This window comes from Puntigrus tetrazona, chromosome 2 (genome assembly GCF_018831695.1).
Source record: "Puntigrus tetrazona isolate hp1 chromosome 2, ASM1883169v1, whole genome shotgun sequence".
NCBI classification, from domain to species: domain Eukaryota; kingdom Metazoa; phylum Chordata; class Actinopteri; order Cypriniformes; family Cyprinidae; genus Puntigrus; species Puntigrus tetrazona.
In genome coordinates, this window is record NC_056700.1 from 12319471 (window position 1) to 12341171 (window position 21701).

At 37.5% G+C, this 21701-nt stretch overlaps 5 protein-coding genes across 10 annotated transcripts; 1 reads left to right on the plus strand and 4 right to left on the minus strand.

The window, feature by feature from the left end:
• Positions 1–199: 199 nt before the first annotated feature.
• On the minus strand, positions 200–7968 carry ndc1 (NDC1 transmembrane nucleoporin). 2 transcript variants are annotated; one of them, XM_043221509.1, is made up of 18 exons: positions 7809–7968; positions 7479–7599; positions 6614–6715; positions 6341–6515; positions 5894–6023; positions 5288–5396; positions 5141–5192; positions 4896–5028; positions 4702–4794; positions 4289–4370; positions 4043–4207; positions 3692–3952; positions 3271–3383; positions 2986–3036; positions 1417–1480; positions 1221–1321; positions 964–1124; positions 200–831 (listed from the first exon to the last, which is right to left on the minus strand). In XM_043221509.1, the coding sequence occupies exons 1-18, from the start codon at positions 7845–7847 to the stop codon at positions 768–770; spliced, it is 2016 nt and encodes a 671-aa protein (XP_043077444.1). In that variant the 5' UTR covers positions 7848–7968; the 3' UTR covers positions 200–767. The 2 variants fall into 2 exon arrangements, with proteins under 2 accessions (XP_043077444.1, XP_043077453.1); XM_043221518.1 differs by lacking the exon at positions 2986–3036.
• Positions 7969–8321: 353 nt separating this feature from the next.
• On the minus strand, positions 8322–9624 carry zgc:113691 (uncharacterized protein LOC503529 homolog). Its single transcript, XM_043220649.1, has one exon. It carries the CDS (start codon positions 9348–9350, stop codon positions 8601–8603), a length of 750 nt encoding a protein of 249 aa, XP_043076584.1. The 5' UTR covers positions 9351–9624; the 3' UTR covers positions 8322–8600.
• Positions 9625–10280: 656 nt separating this feature from the next.
• Positions 10281–14998, minus strand: yipf1 (Yip1 domain family, member 1). Of its 3 annotated transcripts, XM_043220646.1 has the most exons (10): positions 14110–14183; positions 13897–13951; positions 13450–13499; positions 13201–13340; positions 13033–13113; positions 12807–12894; positions 12606–12722; positions 12344–12510; positions 11989–12171; positions 10281–11075 (listed from the first exon to the last, which is right to left on the minus strand). In XM_043220646.1, exons 3-10 carry the CDS (start codon positions 13481–13483, stop codon positions 10980–10982), a joined length of 906 nt encoding a protein of 301 aa, XP_043076581.1. In that variant the 5' UTR covers positions 13484–13499; positions 13897–13951; positions 14110–14183; the 3' UTR covers positions 10281–10979. The 3 variants fall into 3 exon arrangements, with proteins under 3 accessions (XP_043076581.1, XP_043076583.1, XP_043076582.1); XM_043220648.1 differs by lacking the exons at positions 13897–13951; positions 14110–14183 and adding an exon at positions 14863–14998; XM_043220647.1 differs by lacking the exon at positions 13897–13951 and having other exon boundaries at positions 14110–14180.
• lrrc42 (leucine rich repeat containing 42) lies at positions 14317–17456 on the plus strand. Of its 2 annotated transcripts, none has more exons than XM_043220644.1 (7): positions 14317–15111; positions 15215–15346; positions 15490–15608; positions 16462–16547; positions 16624–16737; positions 16858–16936; positions 17060–17456. In XM_043220644.1, the coding sequence occupies exons 1-7, from the start codon at positions 14678–14680 to the stop codon at positions 17347–17349; spliced, it is 1254 nt and encodes a 417-aa protein (XP_043076579.1). In that variant the 5' UTR covers positions 14317–14677; the 3' UTR covers positions 17350–17456. The 2 variants fall into 2 exon arrangements, with proteins under 2 accessions (XP_043076579.1, XP_043076580.1); XM_043220645.1 differs by having other exon boundaries at positions 15215–15292.
• Positions 17457–18203: 747 nt separating this feature from the next.
• Positions 18204–21307, minus strand: tmem59 (transmembrane protein 59). Of its 2 annotated transcripts, none has more exons than XM_043256151.1 (8): positions 21057–21307; positions 20784–20889; positions 20606–20700; positions 20344–20496; positions 20148–20220; positions 19168–19300; positions 18957–19077; positions 18204–18853 (listed from the first exon to the last, which is right to left on the minus strand). In XM_043256151.1, the coding sequence occupies exons 1-8, from the start codon at positions 21210–21212 to the stop codon at positions 18698–18700; spliced, it is 993 nt and encodes a 330-aa protein (XP_043112086.1). In that variant the 5' UTR covers positions 21213–21307; the 3' UTR covers positions 18204–18697. The 2 variants fall into 2 exon arrangements, with proteins under 2 accessions (XP_043112086.1, XP_043112094.1); XM_043256159.1 differs by having other exon boundaries at positions 18957–19074; positions 21057–21306.
• Positions 21308–21701: the final 394 nt, after the last annotated feature.

Below are 21701 nucleotides of genomic sequence, written 5' to 3' on the forward strand. Positions count from 1 at the left end.
CCTAGCTTTTTACATAGTAATTACGAAATCTATTTTAATATGATTTATGAATAGTTTACACAATATTCAGTGATGACATCCAATTTGATATTTAACCAAATGTTTAATAGCAAACTTTTGTGCAAAGCAGAATAGAAACAGCGACGTCTGCCGTTCATCCGAGGAAATGTACTTTCACAAAACTTCTGTCTGCAACCAATGACATGACATTTTACAAAAGAGTTTATTTAAATGTAACGTTTCAAAAATATAACATTTGACATTAACAAAATCGATTCTCTTTTGGCAAACAAATTCCCCAAACGTGTTTATGGTAAATGGATGAACATGGAAGTAAAGATCCATGTTAAATGTATGGGGGTCCTAAAAATTTACCACCCAATCAGAGCACAAAATAATAAATGTGGAACAAACAATGATGCAAGATTCAAAAGGTTCATGGCTCCATTTTTGTTAAAAGGGAACAATGAAATTTAAATATACTGAAAATAAAGAGCAACAATACTTTTTATTCAAGACCCCACCATGATTTTGAAGTCTTATCACATTCTAGTACGCAGGTACATACACATAAAATTCCCAGATCATGTGAATGATTGTTAGGTTTAAGGAATATGTAAATATTACCTAGAATGTGACTTTTTTTATTTTTTTTTAAATGGGAAATAAAGTGCAGCACTTGGCCTTAAAGTAAGGCCTTGAGTGACATACAGCACTAATCCCCCTTCGAAGAAGCATACTGTCTCTCTGTATTGAGAAGATGATGTCTATTCCTTGAATTCCAAGAACTGCTGAAGTCTTTTTCTATGTTCTGTTGAAATATTCACAGCACTGTAAACAAATAAAACGAACAGCATAAATAAGGATAAACACATTTCATTACATACAGCAACTCCCTAAAACAAATCTATTCAGTTCACGCTTTCTCAGAAAGACATTACTGCAAATAACGACGGGACTTACTTCAAGTGCTCTCCAAAAGTGGTAGTTATCTTGTAGATGGCGGTCTTCAGAGCAGCCCTGAGTGCAAACCTTAGAGTTTTGTGTGTGGAGTCTCCCATGCTGCAGATAGTCCTCACAGGTTTGCTGGAGGCATGGGGCAGCTTGAAGTGTCTGTCAACCGCCTGCAATTAAAACGTAACCAAATGAATCAGCTTCTTGTCTCCATTTGGATTCCTGGAGTATCCTATTTAACGCTATGAAAATAACTTTTGTTTTACCTCGAGCAAGACTACCAAGCAGCTAAGAATGCTGGGTAATGTGGTCTGCACGACTCCAAACTGATCCTCAGAGAAAGAGGCTGCCACCAGATGAGATAGTCCTTAAAAACAAATAACAAAAATGCAAAATAAATGATTCAAACTTACATAAAAATGTAAAATGGCATTTCTGAAAAGTCAGTCACTATTCTCTGACCTTGGAGAGCCCAGATATGAGACTGGCTGTCAGCAAACAGGGCTTGGCTAGAGGCTTCTGGAAGCTGTACATTTGAAGAAAGTATTTTACTATGGGGGTAAAATATTTCACAACATTCAAATATAATTTCTACTGTAAGAGCACTGCGACATGCGAGAAGATGGAGATCAAAATTAGAGAACAATATATAATTTTTTTTTCCCTTCCTGAAACATTGTCGATCTATGACGGGATATTAGCTGCAGGTATACCACTGTTAACACGTTTAATAAAACCTAGGTATTTGAACAAAAAATTGTGTGGAAAAAACAGTGATCGAAATAATAGAGCAGTATGCACTGTGGCGCCAAAGTAAACCTGTCAGAAATTAGTAGGAAGTACAGAGGCCCTGCTTTGTGAGAAACTTGATGTCCTGCGACTGCAGATGTGCTCAAGGCATTCACTGGACTGCTGTGATCTAGGTCTCTACCACAGTACTGTGGATGTAGTGCATGCGTCTTCAACTCTGCACCTGGGGATCCACTGTCTGACGAATTTCTTTCCAACCTTCTTCAGCACACCTGGCTTGTGACTTCAAAAAAGTGAAAAAAAAAAAAAAGGCGTGTTCGTCTTAAAGCAGCACTGCAGTCACTGATTGGTGTATGACGTCACAGTACGGCGAGATCAGTTATAACAAGCATATGGAACCATCAGCTCTCAACCAACTCTCTCTCAATACTTTGATGTTATACAACGATCGGCGCTGCTTTAGATCGAACTCTTGATTGGCTCAGGCGTGTTTGATTCAGGTTAGAACTGAAATCGACAGGAAAGTGGGTCCTCAGGAGTGTTGCTGAAAGAGCTGTAGAAAACGTCCCCAAACTACTTCCTTCTTCACCTTTACACACTTTGCGTTCAGTCTTTCCTCAGTTTGAAGCTAAACAAAATGATTGCTATGAGACCCAAATGGAACTGGAACTTCGTACGTCTAACATGGAGGACTGGCCTTTTTTGGGACTTGAATTAGTCTGTAAATATTATCTGTAAAAATTTTGATCAGAGTTCTTTTTTAAATATATAATAAGTTGTTTTGTATTCCTCAACATACTCTCAGATCCTGAAAGTTAGGAAATTATAGGTTGTTCTTGTAATTTTGATCTCCACTGTGTGTTTATTATACAAGTTAAAATGATTTAAGAAGACCCTCAGCCCTGACTGGTGAGAGAGAAACAAGGAACTAGTTTATGTAGTGATAGACCCAGTTGATCTACAGTTCCTACAATATTATTAAAAGATTGAACTGATTTTGTATAAAGTAAAACTTAAAGCATAATTTGTAAATTTCCACACTTATTTATTTAAACTGAGTAAACTGGGTCACTATAATCTGACTCTACAATCTAAACACACAACCTTAGACAGAAATAAAAGCAGAGGGACAGGGGAGGATAATGATGTTGGTGTTAATTTAAACATGGGCAGAATCTAGACACATGCATTAATGATTCCTGTAACTAAAAATCTGCTGGGAACATGCAACATGCAGCTGTAGACAGATCCTTCATTCAACTAATGCATGCTTAACCTTACCTTGTTAAATAAATACATTATCAGCACCCGCTTTGCCAAAAAGCTTTTAACCTGAGCAGAACAATTGAGAGTATGACAGGAACATGAGTTAACAGGTGTCTCTAGGCCATGTAATGGTATCACACTGAAACGTGAACTGCCTTTTTTCCCCAGCAACCGAACTGGACACTCAAAAGCTTGTCTGTTTTGGTTCCTATGGATACACAGGCTTGGAAACCAAGAAAACACTGTGAAATAATAAGGGATTCATTTATAGGTCAGGTGTGATTAGATAAAAGATGTTACCTGCTCTCTCCTGTTCTGTAGCCACTGGGCCAGGAAGCTGGGTTTCTGACTCTCTGCAGGAGGACTAGGAACAGTGGCAGGGGAGGCAGGGGGGCTGCCGTTGGACTGGGACTCTGAGAGAGAAAAAAAAAAAAAAAAAAGAATAAATAGATAGAGTATACATTGCTCAGAGTACATGCTTCTCAAGCACAGGGACACCATAAGAATTAACTGACAAAACCACATACAAAATTAAATGCCTTGCAAAAAAAAAAAAAAAACATAACTGAAATATACAAAGGTTAAATACAATCTTTTCAATTTAAATTTGGAAATTACGGTTAAAAAAAAAAAAAACAACAACATTAAACTGAAATTAACTATTTATTTAGCAAACAATGATTCAAAATTCACTGAGATTTAGTTTATCTTGTCATCTCACCTGTGGAGGCACTCCACAGTTTGGGCCCTCTCCTCATGATATGGGGGCTTTGTACTGTACCAAACCAGGGAGACTGAGGATCCTGTTGGCCAACCAGACGTCGAATAGCAGGTGAAGAGAAAGGGCTGTCCACATCTGGGGTGAAAGGAGCCGTCAAAGCGCTATTCACACCTCCCACTGAAGACTTAAAGACTGAACCAGGGGTCCTTAGTGGGACACTGAGTCGAGGGGTCTCAGCAATCTCCTCCGTTCCAGACCCCACTACAGGAAAATAATATCACTCTGATTCCTCTACTAAGCCACACTCACAATACATTTGCCCTTTGTTGGACATTATCTATGCAGCCTTACCTGAGCTGCTTGAAGAGGCAGATCTGGTGTTACTGCTGGCAGACTGAGACTTGACTCGGCCGTTAGAGGCAACCGCATCCTGATGAGCCACCAGTCTCTGTGTCAGTTCACTCAGCAAAGACAGACATTCCCTACTGATGGCATTCCAGTTATGAGGGTGACCACCTTACATATGCAGGTTAGATTAGTTTAGCAATCATGAAAAAGTACTGACTTTACAGTTCTCTGCAAGTATTTCGTTTGTACCTGGCTGACTCAGACTGAAGACTTCTAGTCTGCGTGAGAGAGAATGTTGTGATAACAGAGCCAGGTCTTGCAGAGCCAAAAACTGTAAAACAGTCAGTTAATCAGTTAAGAAATTATACTCTCTTTAAACAGGAATCAATAGATTTAGGATCCAGAGTTTCAATACACTTTGACAAATGATGTTATGACTTTCAGTTTTTAATGATGACTACCTACCTTTTTATAATACATTTTAGTGGTTGCACTTAACAGATACAAGTTAATCTTACATTGTAGATGTATATTCATAAGTTATGAAAACAAGTTATGAAAGTTCTCATTAATTTCCACAAGGCTAGAGATAATTTTTCTAAAAAAAAAAAAAAAAAAAAAAAAAAAAAAAAAAAAAAAAAAAAAAAGTGAAAATGCCTAACCTTCATGACTAAAGTGTTTTTCTCAGCCAAAACTTTGGGAAGACACTGCTCTGCATCCTCAGTAAACGTGGACTGCACTGGAAAACTGTAGGCCTGAAGATACAAAACCAGCCATAGCACTTTCAAAACAGATTCTAGACAAATGCGAGTTACTTTGATATATCCCCTCAGCGAAACCTTCCCCATTTAAGTACCTCTGTGACATAAATCCTGAAGAGAAGCACGGTGAGATACCAGGTTAGGTACAGGAAAGCGCCACTGATCGACAGGTGGTAAAGGAGGGAGAAGTCTAGTAGTCCAGTCAATGAATCCAGTGGTTGAAGAGAACTACAAAGTCACAAAAGGGATATAGAGTTACAAATATTCTTGAATATGGGTTTATGGTGCTTTAGTTCACATTAGGTAAGCACTTTTGGTAGACTTTAGTTTCAAATCTGACCTGTCTATCTGTAGATTAAGTGTGCTGGAGATCCAGGTCTTAGGAACATACCCTAAGAAACAACATTTAAAAATAAAACATTGGAAAACAATCTAGCAGGAAAGCAGACAATTATTAGAAGACGCATCTCTGATCAATGCAACTTACCAAAAAAGAAATAAAGAGCAGCAAAATTCCTGGCTGAATATAAGGCCTGAATAACACTGCACTTCACCACCATTGGCAGACAGCCCTTGAACCGCGGATATTTGTATTGCTTCACAACCAATGTGGGAGGGACAAAAGAGATTTGCACTGATCAATTATGAATGCAAGCATTAATGATTCAAGCAATTTCCCATTTAATCAAACAAGACATTTACAATTGAATACTACATAATATAGACTAGGCTAGAAAGAGTCAGAAGCAGGACTTATTATTATTAATAATAATAATGATAATAATATTATCATCATCATCAGATTGTGAACCTAGTACCCTTCAGAAGAGTGAACAGTGAGATTTTTTCCGCCGCCAAATATCGATTGACTGATTTTTATAATGCTTTTAATTATTTGCCTAAATATTATGCAATATAAATTTGAAATACTCATGCAAGCAGTTAATGAATTAAGTACCATCTTTTAAAATAAATAGTTTGATCAAATATTGCCTCTGTCATCCTGTTCTAAAAAGACAAAAAACAACAAAAAAACAAAGCTCAACCACTAAGTGTGACAATTAGCAATTAAACTAAATAGTAAAATACTAACTTGTATGGGTTGAAAGGACACATAGTACATATTCTGAACCACTCCCAAGAAACTATGACTGTATCCCATGAAGGCCCCAGCCAGAAGTAGAAAGAGATGATACTCGTTCAGACAGGTCACTGCTTCACCACTGCAGATTCAAACATAACATAAGAGACAGTTATTATCCAGAAATCATTAGACATTGCATAAAAAAAAACATTAAAAAACAAACACAGAGACAACATTATTTTAGAGGTGCACTTGGCCTACATTAGCGTAAAACCGACCGCCTGGTAATTTTGAGATAAGATTACTCAGGAGTTAATTAAAACAACTCAAGATAACTATATAAGTGTCAATCTCTTTGCCTGGGGTCAGGAGAGTCACAGTGCAATGAAACCTGATCCTCTTAGCACGTTGACGGATCACTGTATGTGGGACAAACAAAACCAGGTCATAACCCACCTCTCGCTTTGCCTGCAGGGACTTCCTAGAGTGCTGTAACGTCCACCGATGGTAACAGAAGCACACCACATTACCAGCATGCCCATGGTGCAGTAGACCAAAGAATGAACACACTGTCGCGGGTGGAGCACCGTCCCCAGGAGAGCCATGCGTGAACATGGTATAGAGGGAACCACTTAAAGGAAACACAGAGTGAAATAAATAAATAATTAGCAATAATTGCAAATCAAATGATTTTGCACATCCTTAAAAAGACAAATCTAGTTTACTCACAAGTGTAGAACTCCAGGTTAAAAAAGCCAGTGATCAGAACCACCCCACACAGCACCACAAGAGAAAAGATGGTGCTTGAGGCTGTAAGAAGGCTTGTGCAATCTGAAACGAAACGTTTGATATGCTGACTAACGTCCAATTGAAGCATACAGCATCATGTGATGAGTGAATTCCCAAAGTAAATCAAACATGATCAAATCTAAAATTTGTTCCGTTTAGGTTGTGGTACACATCTCTTTCCGGGAAATACTTACTGGTTTATATAAAGAGGACTTTTATATTGCAGGCAATATTTCAAGACAAATATTTAATGGACTGAATCAACTTTTTGATTATTCAGACATCACATTTTAATAAAGACATGTTAAATGCGAGTATTAAATATAATACATCCAGCTTCTGAGGAACGTTTCTCTCTCAGGAATTACAGTATTGCACTGCATGTCCGTTCTTAGTCATGTCTATATGAGCTATACAAGCATTTAAATATCATTATGACATTTTTGGGTTACAGAGCGACAACTGAAATATATGTAGTCAGTTATATTGTTATAAAGAGCTCTTTCATTTACACAAGGTATAAGTATTTTTGGGTTACATTACAAGAACGACTAAGAATGTTATCGTATTAGACAGATCATAGAATCCTATTTAAGAAGCATAGGCAAACTTCTTTTAATTGCCTAAAGGAATCAATAACAAAAATAATCACTATTTTACATTAACGAGGCTTTCGCAATATGCATTATCTCCCTTGTAATCTGAACTTTTGCTTATATAAATGATGATTTCGCACTCGAGTACTTCTCAGTATCAGTCAAGTATTGTGATGCATTTTGTTAGACTCTCGTACTCGTCTCCTCACCTGAAATCCATTGGATGGGGTGCAACAGGCTGAATCTACTCAAGAGCACAAAAACTGCAGTTGTCATTGGCAAGAGAAGCACCGACCAAGCAATACTCGCCACAGCCCTCCATATCACAACCTGAAAACAAATGAGATGAGAATTTGGTCTAGCATACAGTAGGTTCAAACAGTCTTTCCACATTAACATAATTACATAAACTAGCACTTCATAAACAGAGACCAGAAGACTTTAACAGTACTGTATTTTAACGTTACACACACTGATTTCCTAGTTGAAAAAAGTTACCGTTTAGTTATTTAAACGATTTATATTTAACCAGTCCTTACCTTTCTTATAAACCATGAATTCTGCTTCAGCGAAAACATTTTATCATTCTTGTTTCAATTCAGCATCAATAAAATCCATATCAACATGGCAAAAGTGTGGATATTACCCGCGCCTCACATTCGAAGGACCTCATAAGGACCCCTGCAAGTGTGTCTGACTTACTGCCTGAATACAATCACTTTTTTTTTATACAATTACACTTAAAGGGATAGCTCACACCAAAATTTAAAAAGCGCAGCTATTTACTTCATGTAGTTCCAGCGCCTAGAATTAGTTTTCTTCTGTAGGACATTTGAGAATTGTTTTTTTTTGTTGTTGTTGTTGTTGTTTTTTTCATAGAAGTATACAATAACATTCAAGCAGAATATCAGAAAAGCCAAAGATTTGGAAAGACTTCACAGTGAGGGAATATTGACTAAATGTACGTGTTTGGGTGAACTATCCCATTGAAAAATAGCCAAATAAGAAATTTGAATTTGAAAAACAACAACATCCTAATTAAAAGTTAAAATCGGAATAAAAATTAATACATTACATTTATATTTAATGTTAAACAGTATTTAATTACACAAGTTTTGCGGGCATTAAATTAAACAGCAGCTTAAAAACCTGTAATAATGGATCAATACACAAGAACCAATTAGGGTGCAGTAACACAAAGTCCTCAATTGTCTTAAACATATATAAACAATATATTTATTTTAAAGTAAATAATGCTGTAAGATAAGGCATTGAGCAGCATAATGACGAGCAGACAGACACAAAAAAAAAGTTTCGTGAAATAATAACTGTCAGTTGTGTATTCCTTTCGCTTCACTCTGCATTAAAGCGTTTTTCTCTCGATGGGTGCCATTCGCTAAAGTGATGTTGCGTCTTTCCAGATTAGTTCTGCTTTTATCAATCTCTCGGCGGGTCTTGGTCTCAAATGCGTTGGTGGGTAATATCTGGGTTGAACCGATGGACATCTCCGTCTGGACGCCTTTATGCACCAGCGGTTTTTGCCCGGGTCTCTGCGGTATGGCGGGCAGTGACAGCTGCTCCCGCTGAGCCTTCTTGTCCTCCCAGAGCTTCAGGAGACGCCGCTGGTTGTTTGTCATGTCCTTCAGGTTCTGTTGCAGGGACTGGACCTGGTCCTCCAGCAGAGTCTTCGAGGTGACCGTGTTGGCCAGCTCAGACGTTAGCTCGTCAATCGTCAAACTTAATTTACCCGCTTTTTCAACCAGCGAATTGCACTCGCGATCCTTCTCGTGCAGGTCGTTGATTATATCCTTGGTGGTTTTCCCGTTAAATTTAGGACTGGCCTCTAAGCCGATTTCAGACCGCAGCACCTTCACTTGTTTCCGCAGCTCCTTGTTGTCCAAAGTCAATTGCTTTAATTTCTGTTTAAGCGCTTCGGTTGATCTCATTCGAGACTCGTACTGTCTCATTTTCTCCCTCATCATATTCTCGCGGTGCAAAGCGTCGTCCCTTTCCTTCCGGCATTTTTCCAAAAGCTTTAAACTTTCGTATTTAGACACCTTTTCCACTTTTCCAGCCATCATTCATTTGGAGTTTTAAATGCGATATTGAAAAGACATGTTCCTTGATGCGGGTCGAAGGGTCAGATCCCTTTTAAGCAGGTTTTCCATTTGCGGGTCATTAAAAATAACAAGGTCAGGAGATACCTGTTAATTTAATTGATCCCAAAAAAAGCCTCCTTATTTTTAATCCACTGCGTAAAGGGAAACGGTGACTTGTGAAGCTGACATTCCTTCACAAAGGTTATAGGTCTGGGAGGCAGCTTCGGTGTAACTCTAAGCTAAGGCTAGAATGACCATTAATTAGGACACACCGCACATTGGCACAGTTTCAAGTAACACAATTTTTCTATTTTGTTAATTTGGAAAATGCAGCCGGGCCATTTCATAACGGCAGTGCCAACTTTAAACCAAAAAAAACCTTATCTAATTAATCTAATGACTGTGATGAATAAAGGTTAAAAGTGCACTGCTGATGGTGCTCGAAGATATACGAAACGTTGCGCTGTATCAGATAGTGGCATCTAAGACTAGATCGATTTTATCTGTGACAATAACCTTTGTTTGTGAATCTTAATGATGCCGAGAGTGAAATTCTATGATCTGTTTTAAAACCGCTCGGCTATCAATATCATCATCAATCATTGAGACATTATAAATGGAAAAAAAAAGCTTTATACGCTCAGCATTTTGGCCTGTATATGTGTGCGTGTAATTTTAAATGGGGGAAAAAAGCTGCTAAATATTCATTACTATGTGACGTCTTTGGAATACAGTTGATTGTTCTAGCCATTTTATGTTCTGGGCTGGTATCTCGTTTAAAGAAAATGCACAGATCTAATTACAAATCTCCCAAAAATGCACAGTGTAAAAATAATAGCAAAAATAAATACAATTAATGGCCACCACAGAGAACCGGAAATGTGCTAAATACTGAAACAGCATTGCAATGAATAAATAGCACGAATTCCAAATTTATTAAAGTGTGAATATGTAATCAGTTACCGTTTATGTGCAAATCAACTCTATTTAGATTTTCTTTTTCCCGTCCCTTTTTCTGCTGGACCTGTAGTTTTATAGTGTTAAAACATTTTAAACACATGTACACGTTCCAAAGTGGTAGAAACAGGAGAGTGACCCTTTGAAAACCATCTCAAGCTCAATTATCACATAAATATTTAAACCACAGTTACACAGTATATACATGTCCTCTACTTTGTAACAGTAACGCGTCTGAACCTCAAATCAGAAAACATCAAACGTGTCGTAGATGATTATCTCCCGGGTTTCGCTGCTTACCTACAAACATAAACACACCAAAAATCAAGGCTTTACCTTCACAGACTATAAGATGAAGAAATCCAGACACCCCACAATCTCATTATTAAGATACCCGATTCTCTCTAATAAGGCAAGAGGAGAAGCTGCAATTACAGAAGAATAACAGTCTCTCGAGGAGCACAGATTATGTACAGGAAGTCTTGTCTCATGTTAACGCCTCGTCAAATGCCTTATTTTCCCATCAGCAGCTTCAATCAAATGACGCTCGGTTCACCTAAAAGTGCTGGCATTTCTATGCCATTTCATCATTACTAAAAAGCACACGAGGCAGCGCCACCTCATCGGAGTCCTGTATTTATCCAAGGCTGTAATTTACTTTGGCTTCGCGGACGATGAAGTGTTGGTCGCCGTCAATGACGCTCTATGATTTGTTGATGGATCCGTCTCATATGTACTGAAGAAACATGCCTGAAAAAAGAGAGAGGGCACAAATCTTTCAGACTCTGACAGCACTTTTGTCCCCTAAACACTGGCATTCCCTAATTAAATGAATGTAATTGACGGCACATGATAGCCATGAGGACGTGGTCCGGCTCACAGAAACTGGCGTGCTTCCAAGCCAGCCATTGACTATTGCTAGTGTTTCCAAGAACACACCCTTCCACTGAGGAAACACATTTGACACCAACCTGTTTGATCCTACAAGAAGCAATGCCAAAACGATGACGTTGAGTTGTTAGTACAGCTACACAACGGTTATAAAATCTATAGCAGATGCAAAAGAACTATTTTACGCAAAGTCATCTAACATGTTTTGCTTGTATAGTTGTAATAAGTGCATAATTACATGCATACATATTAGGGATGCAATGAAACTACAGTGAATGATAAATAATACATTTAAATATTATTCCTTTCAAATGATTAATCGCATCCAAAATCTACTTTTTGGTTTAAATATGTAAGGATTACAAAATAATATATGCGTGTGCTGTGTATATTACAGTACATATTTAAAAAATATTTACGTGTATTTACTAATAACTATTAAATATTATTTTATATGGCCATTTTATATTTATAATATATATACACACACACACATTATGTACAAATACTTTTAACAGCACTATTAAATATAAAATGGTACCTTGTGCGGCACCAGAAAAGCTAATCTAATATCTATATCTATATGTAAAGGAAAAATAAGGAAACACAATTAAATACCCAACTGGCTGATGTATCAAATATGGACTGATATTAATTAATTCATTAAGTAACAATATATTGTACACCCTGAATATGTATTTTCCATTTTGTTTATAATAGATCATGTGAATCGCATTGATTTCCAATGTATTAAAAAAATCTTAAAACACACCTTGCAACCAACTGCAAGTAGGACATGAAGAATAACGATGGTGGATATAATCGCAATGGTAATCCTTGGTTTATCGTCCCTGATGGCTGGCCAGAAGGTCATCACCAGCACAGATCCTGAGAGACACAAAGCTACCACGATGGAGCACCACCTTAACCCTTCACTTGGTATTATCCACAGTATCTGTTTTTTCACACAAGTGCACACAAACAAGTAAATAAACTGTATCTGGAAGAATGATAATACAGAACGCTTGAAAACAATCTAGCAAATGTGTTTATCGCACACAGATGCGGTAATTATGCAGAGAATAATGAAGAACATTATATTCATGCATACACTGCGACTGACTCACCACAGCAGGGATGTAGATGGAGAGCGAGTAGCCATAGACGCAGACTATCTGCAAGAAGGAGTAGGACACCAGGGTTGTGATCTTTGTATTTCGCCAGGTGAGAAAACCCCACAGAGCTAAAGGCACTAGCCATGCATAACTGTAGATCGCTGTGGCTGCCACAGTGACTGGAAAACAATCAAAAGAGACGGTTTATTTAATTATTAGGGTGAGACCAGAGGATCTGTTTTGTTTGGGTTATTTCAAACAACCTATTTCTAACCTTTGCTGAAGTCTGGCACGTATCTGAACTTTGGCTGACCCTGGTGAACGAGAAAACTGGAGATGTTTCCGCTAACAGCGATGGCAAAAACGAGAGTTGCACAGATCCAGAAAGGTCCTACAAAAGTAAACAACATACTCGTATAACTATGAAAAGCGTCTTACTTTTTGCTCTTAACGATTTTAGTTGAATTTAGCTTACCATACAGGTCTGGGTTACTCCGTAAATAAACCTCAACAAAGTTTTTCCCAGGCCAAGGCAGAATAGAACCGATTATTCTGTTCTTTACCTATAAATGAAAACAGCAGCAATTCATATTTAAAAAGAATAAGAAAACCCTTAAAAATGCATTTCTGTAATTTACAATGAATGCTTTTTGATAATCAATGTATTGCGAGTGCCGGATCATATAGTAAAGATGGCTGACCTGATGACTGTCCACATCAAATAATGTTTGGTAGTACTCAAACGTCCAGAAGGGTGCACTTTTTCTTTCACCTGACAGGAGCTGTTTGACAAGGAAACATGTTTTGAATCAATGCTCCTTTTGATAAAATGAAGATGTCAGATTATGTATTGATTGTGCTCCACAGACCTCAGTTTTGTCATTGCTGTCCTCTTCTTCAAAAGCACTTCCTGTAGACTTCCACTGTTTTCTAGATTTGATGGGGTCATCGATGGTTACCGCTGTGGCACCTGCATTATTTTCTGTGAATCCCTGCTCATCTTCAAATTCTAGCACAATAATACAGAAAATATTTGTATCCAATACCAATAAACTAATTTCAGAATATTTTTTATGAATTCAAAAGTTTTCCTTTTAAATAAGTTTTTAGGGACTTACCTTGAAACTGTAAATGGAAATCGGTGTTGGCCATGACAGATATATGTGGTCTGTGAACGAAGGCATCAAGAGAAGACGGTTGAGCAGGCAATCTTTAGTTAATGCTATTAATGTTGATATTGAGGTTGTTAAAAGTATAGTTCGCAAAATTAATAAACCACTCTTGTGTTGTTCCAAAAATCGGTACGACTTATTTGGAACACAGAAAAATATATTAGGCAGAATGTTATGGACTGTAAGAATTCACTGCATCTTCTTCCTATTCAATGAATGTCGACTAATGATATTCCTAGCATTTTCTTTTAAGTTACACGCAAGAACGTAGTAGTATTAGTGAAAGACTATAGAATACCCTTAAAAAGACTTTGGTATAGTGATGCCAAAAGTTTAGTTTTAGGGTGAAATATACTTTTAAGCACTTAGTTTTACCATCCAAGGATGACCTACCACTGTAACTAAAGTGTCTGATCACATGTATAGCGTGGCAGTGACACTGTACAACCTGTTGACATACAGACGTATGCGGATATTATACATCAAACACAAAAGTGCAGTTAATAAATTGTTGTTTTAAGAATATGCATGATCTCAGATGATTTCACTTCTCCTTTTTATAACAAAATAGGACCTCTAATGTTTTCGTCATGCTAACTTACTCACCAGTAAAATCTTCTTGAACGTTTCAGGATTTTAAACTTTGTTTTGAACGTGCGAAAATGGAAACGCGGAAATGAGCTGTGATGCGAAGCAAAATAAAAGTCTTAACTTGTCAATAAAGAAAACGCACGCCCTATAAACGATTTATCACTCGGCATTTTGCAACTTGTGGTAAAATATCCAGCACGTGAATATTAGGAAGAAATAAAAAGTTCAATTTTTAAAACGAATACCAAGTAATTAATGTGGTGAAATAAAAAAATATGCGGCAAACGATTAAAAAAAACGCAGCTATAGCAAAAGCAAAATGTTTTGAACGTGTTTTAATACTTCTGCGTAGTACTTGGGCGTTTAAATACATTTTAGTGTACAGATTTCAGTAAAGACTTTTATTTTGCAGTGCGCGTTAAACTCGATTTACAGGAGGGATGTAACTCCAAGAGCCCGTCGTTTTTAAATCTTTCTGCAATATACAAACTTCTCGATGTTTCCGCCAAAATACCCTTGATTTTCAACTACAGCCGAATACTTTGGACGCTAAACGCTCGTTCTGCGCAGAGAGCCGGTGAGGATGTACGTTAGCGAGGACTGTGGGGCTGTGTATGTCCGAGAGAAAGGAGAACTGCGGTACGTGAACGCAGACAGGAACGATGCTCCGCAGCACAGACTCTTCTCCAGGGACTTCTCCTTTCAGCTCTGCATCGACACGTTACCGTCCTCGAGCCACACAAAGAGAAGAGACCACTTCATATTTACCTACAACAAAGAGGGCAGTCTGCGGTACACGGTCAAGTCTCTATTTGACATCTCTTTACAGTTCATCGCTGATCACGTCGAGCATGTGGACTCGCTCGTCGGGTTTCCCGAGCAAATGGCTGATAAGTTGTTCTCGGCCGCTGAGGAGAGACACAAATTCACGGAGCCTCACACGGCTCCCAGGGCGCTGCAGGTCTTCTGTGAGGCCTACGGAGAATTAGTCCTGAGATCCCTGTGCTTGAGAAACAGGTGAGAAGGAACTGGTAATAGACATCCCAAATCTGTACAGGTGAGCATTTTTAGCCATAATTTAGAAACCAGAGTGTTTACTTCAGTGCTATTGTCTTTTCAGGAATCTCTTGATATCCGAAAGGTTGGAGGAGATCAGACAGTTTCAGGGTCTGGAGAGCCTGGACCTCTATGGATGCAGGTTAGGTGAAAACCATGAGGTTTTTAAATACATAACCTCTGAAGCCCTGGCTAGGTATGTTGTCTCATTCTTTGGCACAATTGCGTAAATAAATGAACATTTCAGATGGACTATTGGGTGTACTGTTTGTTTTACTTTGTGATTTAAAGAGTGAAGTCACCTTCTTTTTCCTTGTCACGTTTCTCTTTTTCCTGTAGTCTTGTGAAACTTTTCATAGGTGCGAACTGCCTTTCTGATGCAGGACTGCAGAGACTGACCGCACCGGTAAGGGTGATGAAGAAAGGTCTGGAAAACCTGCAACTCTTGGATCTCTCTGGTATGTTTATGGATTTGTGTAGTCCAGATAAACGAATCAAAGTCAGCATTAGTATTTTTTTTTATTCAGCAAGGGTGCATTTAAATGTGACGTGTGACCCTGGGCCACAAACCAGTCAAAAAGGGTCATAAAAAACATTTATACACTGTATTAAAAAAAAAGAACAAACAAGTTTTTTATTGATGTATAGCTTAGTTTGTTATAGGACAATATGGCCGAGATGTAACTATAAAAAATGGAATCTGAAGAAGTCTAAATGAAATCATTAGCAATGCTTTGATATATTTACTGTAGAACATTTACAAAATATCTTAATGGAACATGATTTTTACTTAATATCCTATTAATCCTAATGATTTTTTGTATAACAGCAAAATCTTTTTGAACCATACATCGTACTGTTGGCTATTGCTCTTTATAATGACTTTAATGTCATTTATTAGTTACAGTTATAACGTTAGAAAATATTTATTTTATATTAAATGTAAATAAAAGCAAGCAGCTCAACTGTTTTTTTATCATGGATAATAATAAGAAATGTTTCTTGAGCAGCAAATCAGCTTATTATAATGATTTCTAAAGGTTCATCACTGTTCCTGAAAATTCAGCGTTTCAGTCACAGGAATAAACTCTATTTTAAAATGCATTCAAATGGAAGACAGTTATTGTAAATTGTAATATTTTATACTTTTTTACTGCATTTTAATAAATGCAGCCTTGTTGAGCATAGGCGAGTCAAAATCTCATTTGAATCTCATTACACAAAATGTTTCATTAGCTATTTATACATAACCATGATGAATGTCATGTTGGAGGTAATATATACTCTTGCCATTTCAATTATTTTTAACAGAGAATCCCATTACTGAAAAAGGTCTTGGATATCTAACATGCTTTAAAACGCTCCAGAAACTGGACATATCGGGGACAAGTGTGACGGTAAACCCGTTTAAAAAGCAGACATCAATGCATACGTTTTTATGGAGCTCTTGAATAATGTTGAAACCTCTTTTAGGTGAATTTGTCTTTGAAGGGATTCTTCAGAAAGCATATGAAAATGGTCTTATCAGAAGCACCTTTGAAGGAGTTTTCACACTCTGATTGCAAAACAGAAGGCTGGGCTGAACAGGTAAAAGTTTTATGGTATCCGTGATAGATATAGATATTTATGAATGCAATGTTGATGTTGTAAATGTTTTATTATGAGACATCTTTGTATAAACTTCTCTCGCCATTCAAATGCATTCAGGTAATAAACCAATGGGAAATTACAGCTTCTGAAGTACCAAAGAAAGACTACAAACCAAGAACAAATGCTCTCAGTTTCTGTGAGTTTATCGGTTTAATGTGCATGTTCACTTGATCAAAGTTAGATTAATTACTACTACTAAGCTTTGTTCTTGTTGTAATTGTTATAATAATCTGAATGGTTTTCATTTTGTTTTTTTTAGATGGAAGAGAAAAGTTTGTCCGAGAGTCGTTAAACTCCTGGTCTGGTACGAGTGACACCACAAAGAAAGACAAAGTTGTGGCCATTCACTTTTACAAGGTTGATCTTTGTGACACGAGTTCAACAGCAGACCAGAACACACTTTCATCAACGGCGGCGGCGGCGGCTGTTCAGAAGGGCAAGAAGAGGAGACTATCAACAGAGGGAGAGCAAAGTTCAGCTCCTCTGTCGAAGCGCCAGTCTCTGTCAGCTCTGTCTGCAGAGGATATAGATCTGTTAAATAGTTATTAAGCGGACGCAGACACGTGACATCTCTGCAGTGCATTCCTCTGTGAGGAACGTGACACTGAAGTGCTTTTAGTTTGGATTTTTCACAATTAAAAACGGCTTGCTTTTTATTTTTGCACTGTGGTCTTTTGTTTCATTGTACAAACACACTGGCTGCCAAACACGGGCATGTTTGTAAAAATCATGTAATTCACTTAAGACTGGAAAGGATTTTGAAACATCAGGCATCATTCGCCTACCAAATGATTAGAGAAATGACACCAAATGAATGAGGATCACACACTACCAGACTTTTAACTCATTGCGGATGCAACAGAATCTCAAACACCATCCTCTGGCTGTGATAGTGATATGAAGAAAATCTGAGTGTCCAGAGCCTTATTTAATATGCCATTCTCAGTACTTTGACCGTTATTTCAGTAGCATCTCCCATGTACATGTATTGGTAAATAGTCACATAGACTATTAGGCCTATGTAGTTAGTTTGGCCATGGGGCCTTCAAAATGCACCTGGCTCTCATACATTGCAAAATAGCATACAAAATAACTTCTGCAAAGGTTTAATACAGGATAAATAATCAACGTAGTATCAATTGTAGTAAGTGACCACCACTCCTCCTCAGGACAGAATGATTAACTATTTTTGTGAAAACATACGTTTTTTTAATTCTTTGATGAACCTATATAAATGGTCAGAAGAGTGTTTCAAGATGGTAACTTGCTAACATTATCAGCACATAAAATCTTGTCCACACAGACAAATCATGTCAGGTTCGACTAGTTCAAACACGACAAAATACACACAACTCATTTTTTATCCATTTAAATGAAAAACAAAACAAAACATGACAACAAAGCACTTTTTAATTGGTTGGTTTATTAACAATATTTAGATGACAAAACCGAGAGGTCGCAAAATATCTTCATTTACAATGCCTTTACGAAATGTCTCTATGGCAGTTCAGGAAAATGTCCACCCATTGCAGCAGAGAGATCTTGTACTAAAGCATAAATCAAAACGTTATTGTGCAACACATCGTACCTTAAATCACAAGCTGTTATTGATCACACTGAGAACACTCAAAAACAAATAAGGGAAACAAGACGACTTCATCTCTATAAATGGGCAGCAAACTAAAAAACTCCGATCCTACAGACCTTTCAATCTCATATGTAATGCCTTTAAAGTGCCAAAACATCAACAGAATATATTCCCCACAGTACACACTTCTCAAATTAAAAAAAAAAAGAGGAGAACCTAGAAACCCATAGTCAATGCGTTTGAAGTGATAACCACACCTTTAAAAGAGAAAACCAAAAGCTCTATCAATTTCTTTGGATGTTAGACTGGTTAAATGTTAGACTGATCCAGATTGACCTTTGATGGAAGAGGTCCAGCTTCCTGCTCCTCCACTCCTGGAGATCTGATGATCACCAGAGAAGACTGCAGATATGGGGTCAGTTTCTGATCCTTCATGTACTCCATATCCCCATATATACTTAGCTTCTGATGAAAGGAGGAGGACATGTGGATGAATTAGTTAAAACAGGTCCAACTGACCGATGATTGGCTAAAAAGCATGAAGTTGAGTGAGTGTGAAGTGGTTTACCTCAGCAGGGACGTACTGCTCAACAGCAGTGGAGACTGTGGCACAACAAATCCAGATGAGAACCAAGACAGACAGAACTAGAGTGGTGGTCAGGATCCAGCCAGGCAGCCACGGGTTCCTACTAATGCAAAAAAAAAAAAACAATATTCAACAAGATCAACAGATGCAACAAATCTTTAGAGATTACGATTCAGATCAACGTGTGACCGACCTTGAGAGACAGCTGAAGAGGTTGTAATCGTCCTCAGAGTTGCTTCGATCGATGAACATGTCTCTGTCTCTTTCCTGAATGTAGCTTCTTGGGTAGTCTTTATAAATAGGGTTTTTCATTTCCTGATCTACAACTATTAATAACACAAGAGGTGCAATATCAGCGCTGAGATCTTGAAACTATTTATGTTAAGAGAATGATGCTATGATAATGTAGATTAAAAGTGACAGTTAAATCAGCCTTTATTAATCAATCATGACTGTTATTACATATTTAGACTTCTGAAAACTACACTATGTCATTTTTGTGCCACTATAGCCACAAAACAAGTTTCTCAAAATAAAAAGGTAGTCCTGGCTTAAAAGAGGACCAGTTAGTTGAGCAAATATTATATTTGGCAGCCAAAGTTAGACAGCAAATTTGCTTGGTGCTATTAGATATTACACGCTCAACTTTATTGTCATCTACAGATTATAATGTACCTGTTTTTAGTTCTCAATATATATATATATATATATATATATATATATATATATATATATATATATATATATATGGCTTTGTGAAGGTTTATCTTCATTGTTTGAGTTTTTTTTCTTCTCTGTCAAACCATAGGACACACTGACATATCAACTACCCATATATATATATATATATATATATATATATATATATATATATATATATATATATATATATATATATATATATATATATAAAAAATTGATCTCTTTTTTATCAAAATGTAATAACTGGGTCTTCTAGTAAGATTATAAACTCTTTGTGATACATGTCAAATTCTTCAAATCCCGCTTCTTTCTTACAATTAACCTCAATGTTCAGATCCAGCCAATGCATGAACACACTTTATCATATGATATTATGATTATTAGTATTTCTAAAAACATGTAAAACAGTCATGAAGTGTTACACTTTCCAAATCCAGCTTTAATAGTCAGAGGATTATGTTAAGTGCTCACAAGTGCTCTGTGACTCCTCGGACTCATCTCTCTGGAATTCAAACTGAGGGATGAACTGAACTTGCGGCTCAGACTAGAAATGAGACAAAGCAGAAATCTTGATCAATGGCACTTGAAAATATTCTTCAACGCTTACGTTGCACGAGAGGTGCCCAAACGTTTTAATTGTACAATAAATACATCATCACCGAATCACCTGGAAAATGACCACTTTGCCATCGTCTGCCTGGAGGTAAAACGTCCAAGAGGAGGTGATGAAACTGTGAGCTTGGCTCATCATGTCTTCCCAGAAACCCCTCACCAAAGTCAGTGGGTACAGGAGATGGATCCTGGGCATCATTGTCAACAACTTTCCAACAAAACAAACAAACATACAGTGATTTTAAGTACATTTTCAAGTAAAACTACAACTGAAAGAGAGCAAAAATGCAAAACAATTATTAATTTCCCCCCCACACCTGCTCTATTCTTTGCTCTGCAAATGGCTGTTGACTCTGGCATCCTAGATTGCATGCGTACTGCTCCTCTGACTGGGTGTAGGCTTCACGACAGGCTGAAGCAAGTCAAACACACAACAAACGGTGTTACTAACACACAGGTGAGCGAACGCTGGGAGGACAGTACTTGAAAAATTACCTGACTCGCATTCAGCTTTGGTTTCGTTGAGATCCTTGCTGTCGCCCACGAACTGACAGATGGAGAAGAGACGACATCCTCTCTGACAGGCGTACAGCGCCTCCTCCTAATCACGAAACAAGCAGGCCAAATAAACAAACGCGTCCGATTCCGCTGCCCTCGTTGTTATCGTTCTAACGTTACAACGCGCAAGCTCCTAATAACCCCAAACCAACGACTGGCCTAAAATATCAGTAAACAAGCCGTGAAACTGGTTGAATGTTTCGCACTCACCCGTGGATAAGTGTGCAAACTGTAAGTCATCTGACATGTTTTATGACAAGACACCGTGTTTCCCAAAACACCGTCGAAGACGTCGGAAGACGCACACGTGCTCGTAAGTATGCAGCAGAAACTAATCAAAATCCCGCAGGACTTTATTGCACTCATTTTCAGGAATTACCAAACATCGACTAAACGACTCTTCCTTGTTTGTGTACTCGCGGAAATGTCGTTAGACGTCGGCGTCCACGCACTTCCTATACTGCGCATGCGCTGTGAAATCATTGTATAATGTATGAGCAGTTTAACAGGGGTTTTAAGACTGGGGTGCTTGAAAGGGTTTATGGGGTAAAAGGAAAAAAAAAAAAAGCTGACTTAACTGAATTTTGTACAAAATGAAAAATGCATTCACAAAAACAAACTAGTTTAAACAATACATCCAATAGTACAATAGTGTAGTGAATATTAAAACATACTAACAGTCTTTTCCAGATGTATAAATTCATTTTTATATAATTAATTACATTGTAGGATGTTTGTTTGGGGTCCATGGCATTTAATTGACTGAAAACCCCTGACCTAGAATAAAACATTCATAAAGTGTCTTAAAACAAGTTGTGTTTGCTCGGTTTAAAATGTTTATTTGGGATCTATTCA